At 35.4% G+C, this 11,213-nt stretch overlaps 1 protein-coding gene across 1 annotated transcript; it reads left to right on the forward strand.

The window, feature by feature from the left end:
- The first annotated feature begins 2,565 nt into the window (after positions 1-2,565).
- On the forward strand, positions 2,566-9,746 carry LOC115821552 (meprin A subunit beta-like). The gene is made up of 13 exons (XM_030785367.1): positions 2,566-2,580; positions 3,368-3,452; positions 4,452-4,483; positions 4,811-4,889; positions 5,003-5,120; positions 5,570-5,748; positions 5,854-6,072; positions 6,385-6,552; positions 6,968-7,192; positions 8,187-8,633; positions 8,949-9,125; positions 9,459-9,567; positions 9,731-9,746. Exons 1-13 carry the CDS (start codon positions 2,566-2,568, stop codon positions 9,744-9,746), a joined length of 1,869 nt encoding a protein of 622 aa, XP_030641227.1.
- The last annotated feature ends 1,467 nt before the right edge of the window (positions 9,747-11,213 follow it).

Below are 11,213 nucleotides of genomic sequence, written 5' to 3' on the forward strand. Positions count from 1 at the left end.
TTTTCCTGAGCTGTGGGGAAGTGATTTTTTTTTTCCATCTTTTCTTTTTTTTTTTTTTTTTTCTTTTTTTACATTTTCTTTTCACTCTTAAGATTCTTTTTCTGCACATTTAAAGAGGACAATGGTTCCACTGCATTCAATAACAATATTCATTTAAGTGAAATTGGAACAAGATACAATAAGAACTGCAGGACAGTACATTCATCAAGATAAGATTTTACCTTTATTTGTCTTGGTAATGTCAAACTCTTTATCACTGATGTCTGAATAGTTAGCTATTGCATCAAACTGTTAAAATAATGAGAGGAAAAAGAAGAAGAAGAACAAGAACAAGAAGAAGAACAAAAACAAGAAGAAGAATACATTGTTTGATTTCCAAAGATTTAAATTTACATGAGGGAGACATAATGCAGGTTGGTTCTGTGGGTATTTGCATTTTTTGGTTGAAACATATAGAGAACCACGTCATTATCTTAAACAAGTTCCAGTAAAACAAGTTCCTCGTTCACAATTTAAGTTCCTGGCATTGATAGAAAGACTTACGGTAAGACTGCTATTCTAGTAACTGAAGTATTGATGTCCAGTTGCTAGCTGTTGTCAATTCCACTGATCACGTCTCTTCAGCTTGGTTGTTTCTGACCAAGAACTACTATTTTATGGAAGAAGGCCTTTTGACACAAAGGGAGTTTATGGCTTTTTTTTTTTTGGATATGAGTGCGTTCACCTCATAGGCCTAGTTACTGCACTCGCCCTGGCACGTAGGCTCCTCTTCATCAGCAATGCAAGTGTATCGACTGACATGTGTAAAACAGCCAGAAACTTCAACATAGCACGAGAAATGGCATGGGAGATGGCACTCTTTCATGTGTAACTGTTTATATCGTAATGTTTAAGTAGCTGGGAATTGTTTTGTTTTTAACTCTGTGCATTATATGTTGGTTAAACTCATGATAAAAATTTCATTGTCATTGTATCTACATCCGCTTCAAGGTTAAGTAAACCCTCTACTGTGTTACTGTACCAGATTACTCTGTATGTAGTGTGCTATAATCCTTCCTTTGTCAAGGTTGAGCTTAGAAAACTGCTTCATAGAACGTTAGTGTTCATATGGGTCACTTCTTCACTGAGTAAACATAGTAACCATTTTTACATTATATATACAGTACATACATTGTTGAGAGATCATAACACTCTTATGCAATCTGATGTGATAAAAGCACTTCATAATAGTGTGGGACTATACAGGTCTATAAACTAAAGTGCCAGATATTATGGCAATGATGGCAATAGCAAGACTAATATATTCGAAGTTGGCTAATACTGTTTACTGTGGACCTCCAGTTCTTACATAATGTAGTCATCTAAACACTTGCCAACAATGAATGTAAACAAACTTGTTTGTGGAGCACATTTCAAATATTAGCATGTTTTCTGTACTCTGGTAAACATACAGTGAAATGACAAACAGTGTGGTGCAAAATGTTCTAAAATCAGTGTGCATTACTGTGATACATTGTCATATCTGTGGCAGATTTTCCGCCACACCTAACTGGGACTTCAGGACAAATAAATTAATTGATTAAATACTCCCACCTGGTGGGACTCTAGAACAGATTTTTTTTAATTGAGGAACAGAGATGGTGTTCAATATGAGAGGACAGAGGACATTACTTAAGCTCAATGCAGTGTCTGGAATTTTAGCGTTCAAGATTCCACACAGACACAAACCACATTATTAGTCTGTCTAGAAGTGTCTAACCCTTACCTTTGTGTCTAGGAATGGACTCTGTATACAGATGATGCACGCACATACGTCACTCAATCTGAAATGATTTCCTCTGCTGTTTCTGATCAATATTAAATCTTATACTTGGTTTTATGAAAATGTTAATGCAATTTAAATGTTCATTTTATCTCATTTCAGAATGATTAATTAATAACTTGAAATCTATCAGATTCAAAGGTGGCAGAGCACAACTTATATGATTCTCTTATTTACCCATATCCACATATTTGTCACTATTACGTATATATTCTGTAAGTTATAGTCCTTTTTTATCTTTATTTGTAAACAACATTGTATTTTATCTGTGTCTGTCCATTTTGCCTTTGTGACAAGTGAGTTTGGCTGACATAGACTGAGTTCTCTTTTTAAACTGACATCTTCGCGGCTCTTTAGTGTTAGCTCCATGGGTAGCAATTATAAGCTTACCACAAGTACAAAGCATCAAGCTCAATAACTACAAGACTTCTGCTAAGGTACTGTATGTTATGCATTTTACCTGCTAAGTGGACTCAAAGCCAGGACTGTGAAATAAGACACTTATTTTCTTATGTGGATTAGAAGATTAAAATGACGTGCAAAGGTAGAATCAGAGTTGAGCACAAAGATCCTCAAGGCAGCTCATCACAGTCAGAGATTAAAAACATCACAAATACAGCATGTGATGCAGAAAAAACAGTAGAACATGACAATGAACTCACTTCATTCTTCAGTCAAATAATACATCAGTTCAAGATAGACAGACCCAAAGAAACTGTCCCCAGAGGGGCACAAAAATCAAAATGGGGTCAGCTAAGGTACGTTTAATAGGGCAATAATGGGAAAACCTAACCCCAGAAAGATTCAAATCCCATCAGGTGAAAGAATTCCAGTTCATTACAGAATTATAACTTGTATTGCAGATTCCCATTTTAATAAGAGAGAGATCCAACGTTAGCACAGGTTTTGCTCCTTAGAGTACCTAATCTTTTTTTTTTTTTTTTTTTGTTAATAGCATTGCTTTCATGTCAAACCAGTTCTTCCACATATAAAACACAAACACACCAGATTTCGTCATACTGTACACGCACCACTTTAAAAACCACAGGTGCTCAAGAGACAATGTATATAAGTGATACATCCCATGCATTCACACAAACAAGCTGTCTGCTTACAGGGTATGTACAAAATTTCGATTTTACAATGATGTTTACTGTTTACAGTATCTATTTTGATGTTACTTCTGGTAATAGTTACTTTGAGTGTATAAACCATAAACTTTCAGCTGAATGCTTTAGGAGGTTTAGTGAAAATGAAATGAAAGTGAATGAATTAATGAATGAATATTAGTCTTGAGCAGGGTTAGATTCTTTTCTTCTAGGTGTATGACTTCATTTTGTAAACTCTCGACATAAACTGCAGTCTACACAAAGCATTTGCTCACTCATTTCTTGCCCACTGATGGATAAACAGGGAAAGGGATGGTACAATGCCATAGGATCTGCTTAGCACTACAGTTAAATAATGTTTGATAACCTAATTTTTAGTTTTTCTCTTACCTCTCTCTCCTCAATATTTTTTTCTTTTCTTATTCTCTTTTTTAAGGGACTAGAGATCCATCACCATGACTTACATGATCAGTTTGATGTTTTTATTGATTATGTTAGTTTTCTTGAATGCATCATCGATGGTAAGTATAAACAGAAGTCCATATGAGACTGTGAAAAGGATTTTGATATTGCCATCGTTGATGGATAAATATTAAATATTCTTAATAAATATTTCCTTTCTTTTTTCAGGCTTCACCAAACCTCAGAGGTGAGTTCTCATCAAAACCTCATTTAAATAAATATAAAGTTTGAGCTAAATCTTAAGACCTCTTTTTATAGACATTGAGTATAAAAACAACCTGGTATCAGTGGGATTAGATTTGGACTTAATTAGAAACATACAACAAAAGCTACAACAATTATCATCATACATCAACATCATCATCACAATACTGGCAACAACAGGATGTATCAAGCTCTTAATAGTTACTTGTTAAGTCATGTTGGGCACAGACGTTAAACAAGTTCTCTGGTGTATTGCCATCTTAGAGCTTATTCCATACCAGCTACAGTATTAATCAGAACTTGGTACAAATACAAGGCCTAATGGTCAGTAATTGGTTTTGTAGTGTGAATCAGCATTTCTCAGGTTCAAACAGGTCATCTGGGTTTCCAGAGTTCTCACACATTCTTTACATTTACTAAAACAATAGATGGGACTTTAATGCACTCCCAGTAGCTCCAGGACAGGTTTGCCTGAGCTGAGGGGAAGTCATTTTTTTGCATGTATTTCTCTTCCATTTCCTTATCACTCTTAAGATTATTTTCCCTCTTATTTAAGACATCGATGTGGAAGAGCTTGACATTAACAAGATAAATAAAGGTAAAATCTTATCTTGATTTTTTTTTAAATGTACTTCCCTACAGCAGTTACTGTATCTTGTTCAGATTTCACTTAAATGAACATTGTTTGGGGATACATCTGAACCATTGTCCTCTTAAATAATTAATTATGCGTCAAACTGTTAAATTAATAACAACAACAGCAATAATAATAATAATAATAATAATAATAATAATAATAATAATAATAATAATAATAATAATAATAATAATAATATCTTGTTTGATTTCCAAAGATTTAAATCTACATGAGGGAGACATAATGCAGGTTGGCTCTGTGGGTATTTGCATTTTTTGTTCAAACATATAAACATATGTAGTTATCCTAAACAAGTTCCAGTAAAACAAGTTCCTCGTTCACAATTTAAGTTCCTGGCATTGATAGAAAAATTTACAGTAAGACTGCTGTTCTAGTAACTGAAATATTAATGTCCAGTTGCTAGCTATTGTCAGTTTCCACAGACCACTTCCACTTGGTTCATACTGACCAAGAATTACTATTTTATGGATAAACACCTTTTAACACAAATGGAGTTTTTTTTTGTTTTCATTTGTTTGTTTGTTTGTTTGTTTGTTTTAACTCACAATCATTTAGAGCAATCTGAGGAGCTCCATCTCATTGCCTGGTTATAAGTGGGAGTCTCCAGTTCCATATGTACTGGATGAAAGCCTTGGTATGTTAACTTGACATACTGGAAGTGTGTAATGAGGAAACATATGACTACTCTAAAATAGTTAATATCTATTCTTAACTGTGCCTCAAACATTTTTTTCTCAACTTCCTTAGACATGAATGCTAAAGGTGTTATTCTGAGGGCTTTTGAGCAGTTCAGGCTGAAAACATGTATTGACTTCAAGCCAAGAGAAACTGAGGATTACTACATCAGAGTGAAAAAGTTAACAGGGTATTGTATGTTCATATGTTTTAACACCCCTTCAACATGGTGAAATGTGATATACGTCTTTGCATCAGGTGAGCTATCTTAAAAAGAGGAAGTGTTGATACGTTATTCAAATTGCATCCAGCCAACTAAACACATGCATTTCTGTTTTCTGATATCATCAGAGTTTCGCTTTCTCACACCATAGTAATTCTAAGCATATGAAGTCACAGAAGACCTGAAGAAACACATGTTTCCCTGCTGTGTATTTACATTTTCCAAAGTACATGTTTCAATGTAGGCCTACATTATCACATCCTCAGTTATTCATGGACATGGCAAAATATTCTACCTATTCTTTTTCTTCTTCCCATACGATATACATACACGCAATGATTCATATGGTCATAGATGATTATAATGCATAATGAACTCTACAGATAAATACATTCTTTATATTTTTTATCCCTTAGATGTTGGTCTTACGTTGGAAGAGCAACTTCTGGAGGACAAGAGCTGTCTATTGGAGCTGGCTGTGACACAATCGCCACAGTTGAACATGAGTTTCTTCACGCTCTGGGTTTCCTCCATGAGCAGTCAAGATATGACCGAGATGAGCATGTTATCATCAACTATGACAACATCTTAGAAGGTTTTTTGGTCATGCTTCTTTAGCATCCTTGAAAATCATTTTTATGCTTTGATTAGTATTTGCAAAAAAAAAGAAAAAATAAAAGAAAATTTGACTTCTTTACAGGACTAGAGAATAATTTCAATAAAGTTGGTGCAGATATCAGTAGTACACTGGGCACACCGTATGACTACATGTCAGTGATGCACTATGGGAAAGATGCCTTCACCAATGGAAATGGACCTACCATCATCACAAGGTTGCCTGAGTTTCAAGATGTGATTGGCCAGTACCTAGAGATGAGCTCTTATGACGTATTTGAACTGAACAAGCTTTATGGATGCTGTAAGCATTGTCTTGTTGTATTGGCTGTGGTTATTGATGTAACAGAATTGTTAAATCAGTCTAATCACACAACTTCTAAAAATGAATGTTAACTGAGAGAGATGATGTGGGGTCAAGATGGATTAGGAAAATATGTATATTTGGATTTTTCCATTATTGGTTTATAAGACAGCTCAAAATATTTCTTTTGAGTTGCATTACATCTCCTAAAATGATATTTAATCTTTGTTTTACACCTTCTACAATTCTTTAAATGTCCCTAGTTGCTAAAGTTCACAGTAAGTTAAACAAAATATCATGTTTTCCATACAGATGCTTCTATATCATTAGTGGAGCATTGCAGCTTTAACAATGAAAGTATATGTCAGATGAGCCGCTGTTCCAGCAATACAGTGGGATGGGAGAGAGTAAGCAATACCACTGGTGGTCCCCACACTGATCACACCTACCTGGGCAAAGAGAATAATGGTGAGATTTCAAGTGTGAAAAAAAACAATACTGGCTTGTGTTTTACTTTTTTCTTTTCTTTCTTTCCTTTTTTTCTCTTTTTTTCTTACCAGCAAGTCGATTTGGTCTGGGACTACCTTCTATACATTTACTTTTATTTACTTGTCCTAATTTTAATCAAGCACACTTCTTTTAACATGGTTATGGGTTTGGAACATGAGTAATTGTCAACATGTAGCTGGCACTTTCGCTTGAGCAAAATTGGAGCCATAACAACCTAACAGAAAGTAATAACTTTCTCCATCAGCTAAGAGGTATCAAGCATCACAGAAATAGTAGCACTTCTAAATTCAACCTTATGATGCTAATTTAAGACCTCTAGCAAATGCCTTCTTTCCTTTAATGTCATCATTCCCTTTATTTGGATTGTGTCTGTTATACTGTGCAGAATCCGCCTACTTCATGCACTTCAGCACAGTAAATGGTAAGCAAGGGGACACAGCAAGACTGGAGACCAAGAGAATGACACCACGCAGAGACTGTAAAGTTCAGTGTCTGCAGTTCTTCTATTACCACAGTGGGAATGAATCTGACCAGCTCAACATCTGGATCAGAGAGTTTGACAGTGAAGATGACACTAATGGGACACTCAGAATTATGGACCAAATCACAGGTGATGAAGTCATTGTGAAATATGCCATGAGTAATGCATAATAAAGATATTTCTGTTCTGCTCAGATGTTTTTCAAGGTCCATGCTAGTTTTATGGGGGTTTTAGTCAAAAATATGGTTTACTCATAGAGAGGGGTTGAGTTAGGATCATTATGGGCTGTACTGTAATTTATTTTATGGTCCTACATGTAGCAGCACACACATATTTTTGCAAACAGATACAGATTAATATTTTTCTGTATTAATATGTATTTACAGAATAGTCCTTGTTACATGCACGTTCTGTCATTGCTTCAGACAATGACCAAAAGATTTTATCTGTTGTCTTTTAACAAAGGTCTAGTCTAGTATTCATTGATATAAAATTAAGGTGATATCTTATCCTACCGTGTGAGAATGGTATGCACTACTGAAACAAAACAAAGACAAAACCACAATTTGTTACCCAAACCTTAAGATGGAATTGTTGTCTTAGACTTTAAGAAAGTAGTGACAGTAGTTGCCTATTCATTTCAACAAGCACCAGAGGAAAGTTTGATTTCATTACTTTCAGAAAGTGAGGGAGAGATAGCACTCTTGGTCTTGGGACTCCCTAGTACTTGCATGGAGAATAAACTCAGAAGAGCCCCTACAAATATGCAGCTGCAGTTGTACTGAAGCATTATCACTGAAATATACTTTAAATGAATTCATCATTATTTGAGGTTATATTAGAGTTTGTGTGTAAATAGTGTAATGGTGCTTTCAGTACTGGTTACTCAGTTATGCATTAGGAACATAGAAAGCTACACAATTGCAATACCTGGAACCAAAACATGCCATTAGTTCCAAGCTAATTATTGCTGTATATTAACATTAACTTTAACATTAACATTACCTTTTTGTCTATGTCAGTATTCATGTTTCTTCACTGAATATTTTATATTGTATGTATCAATATCTATTTATTTAAATGATCTGCAATGATTATTACAAGCTGTCATTTTCCATCATAGGTACCAAAGCTGATTACTGGCAGCTCCACTATATACCCATTAATGCTAAAAAGACATTCCAGGTTGAGTTTGAAGTATCTAAACGAGGACTAAATTCAAATGGTGGCTTCTCTTTGGATGATATCAATTTGTCAGAGACAGAATGCCCTCAACAAATCTGGCATATAAGGGATTTTGAAACCCTTTTGAATACTACACCAAGTGGAACCTTCAAGTACAGCCCAAAGTATTACTCTCCTGAAGGCTATCACTACCAAATAATGTTGCAGCTGAATGTTGATCGGTTTGGCATCTATGTACGTCTGGTCTCGGGAGACTATGATGATCAGCTGCAATGGCCTTGTCCATGGAGACAAGTGACCTTCTTACTGCTCGACCAGAACCCCAATATTCAGCAACGCATGTCAAAACAAAGAAGCATCATTACAGACCCAACATACACAAATGGTGAATTTATTTATGATATTTTTTTTTATCACAGTGTTTCCAAACACACCTACATCTAATGACTATAACAGCAAACACAACGGAACTGATTGTCAAGATAAACATTCTAACCTTTCAAAATATTCATGGAATGTTGTGATTATCGTGTTGTAGGTGTTATATACTATGTGAATTGTAATCTAGCAAATATTCCAAAGAATTTATCACAGTTTTCATAGCTGTATTGTTTTTTTGTTTGTTTGTTGTTTGAAACTCCAGTATTTGTCTTACAAAAACTATCCCACTCAATTTGTTACCATCTCTAATCCTGTATAGATGATGGAAGTTATTTTTGGGGCAACCCTCGTGAGGTTGGAAATCGACAAACAGATGAGAATGGAGAGTTCTATGCTGGGAATGGTTATGGCACATCTGTTTTCATGACTTTGAAAGATCTTAAGACTAGAGAATTCCTTAAGGGTGGAGATATTTTCCTTCTTTTCAGCATGCAAGGTGGGTGCCATTGACACTTTTTCTTGCTTTGTCTGTGACTGTGTGGCAGTCTGTGGTCTAACGGTTAGAGAAGGTGACTTGTGATCAAAAGGTTGTTGGTTTGATTCCCAGTACGGGCTGGACAAACATTTGGGCAAGGCGTTTAACCCCAAAGTGGTGTGCTGCCTGCTGCTCCTGCACCTAGTGGTTGTGTGTGTGCACTATTGATGGGTTAAACTTAAAAGTCAAATTTACTGCTCACAGTATGTGTGTACAATCACAGAGATTTAATATTTAAACAGCAGTTAAGCTTCTATGGTGGACTTTTGTAACAAGCTGTGCCTCTGTTGTCAGATCTCTCGCAGTTGCTCCAGAGCGATTCCCTCCCATGTCCCTCAGTGTCTGCACGGAACATCACTGTGTTTCCTGATGTACACGCTGAGCAAGGTCCTTGTTCAGCTAGGTAAAGTTTAACCAGTCTTTGCTTGAATTTACCTGCTGTCAAAGATTAACCATGTTTTTGTGAGGAAGGCCAATGAAATGCATTTGGTTGTGTTCGAATCATAACCACGTTGAACCTTCTTGATTCTGTCACGCCCCACGTTAACAATGAAGCTCTTGTGTAGGTGTGATGAGAACTAAGTGAACAGTGTGCATTTCCAAACATAATTTCTTTGAATGATATTAAACGGCTCAAGGGGTTAAATTTAACTAAATTTACTGGTTTACTGCTCTTCTGATACAGCTGTGAGGTTGTGAGCATAAACAAAAACAAACTAGAGCTGAATAATTAATAGGTTTGCTGGCATTAAATTGGCCATCTGCTTGAGTTGGGGATTTTCTTTGTGTGTCCTTGACTTGTAATTTTGGGTGTCCATGTGGAAGTGTAAACTGTAAATTTGGAGTACAATAAAATAAAGGGTGGAGGGGGCAAACAGGGGATAGATATCATGCCAATAGATGGATACACACCTAATGTGTAAGTTTGACCACCATAATTAGAGGCATAATTTCTGGGGCACTTCAACCCCTTGGGTGAGGCAGGTGCAGAACTTCAATACTGAAGTCAGTCAAGCTAGAGGATATTATAAGTAATCAAAGAACAGGATACAGAGTTGGTAGGAACTTCACTGTATGTTTGACTTTTTTCAAATTCTGGGAGATAATATTTGTTTTGTAGGGACCCTCATAGTACGCTAAAACAGTGGTGGAGTTAGTCTTTCTAAATTAAGAGAAATGAGAAAAAGATTGATATGTCAAACAAATGAAAGACATGTATACCTTTTCAAATGATCTGGTGTGGCTTGGACTTACAGGGTAAATACCATTCTTCCATCAGTGGCAGTATCAACTAGCAGGTAAGATTTTCATACAGATGCTAAATGCTTCATGTGTTGATTTTAGCACCTACAATAACTGATACATTACTTTACATGATTCTGAAATAATCTTAATTATGCTAATTCTGAGGTTCATCTGAGTGTCTTCACTGAAAACAATGTTTAAATAGTTTTATTTTCATCTTCAGTTTGATATCATGCTGTAAATAGTACTTCACTAACCCACAGTTATATGTAAATTAGACACATGGAACCTCATGGAATTCTGAATGAATTATTGGGGAAAGCTTGTCAATTGTTGCTCTTCAGTTTAATTTAAACACAGAGCAAGTTATAGCAAGGAACTCTCCATTATGTACTCTTGATACACTACAACAATATTATTACTAACTAATACAGCAAGTATAAATGATATAACACAGTACAAGTTATGTTATATCATTATACAACACTTGTAACAATTTTTGTATGGAGGGAGTGCTATATAACGGCTGTTAACTCATTTGTATTTATTTCCTCATTTGTTTTCGTTTTTTAAATATCACTTAACAATGCAGTTCCACTGGTTACAACAATACCCCAGCCTGTATTAGAAAGCTTTCTCGGCCTTGGAAGTCCTAGCATAAATATTATTAAAAATTTCTTAAAGAGATGCAGATTTGCCTCCTACACTTAAGTATTCCAACTTGATGATGGCCATTGGTTATACAATCAGCATTACTGTGATGGTGACCTTTAACACAGAGAGCATAAAATTTGAACAGATACG

Source organism: Chanos chanos, chromosome 9, assembly GCF_902362185.1.
Source record: "Chanos chanos chromosome 9, fChaCha1.1, whole genome shotgun sequence".
Taxonomy (NCBI): Eukaryota; Metazoa; Chordata; class Actinopteri; order Gonorynchiformes; family Chanidae; genus Chanos; species Chanos chanos.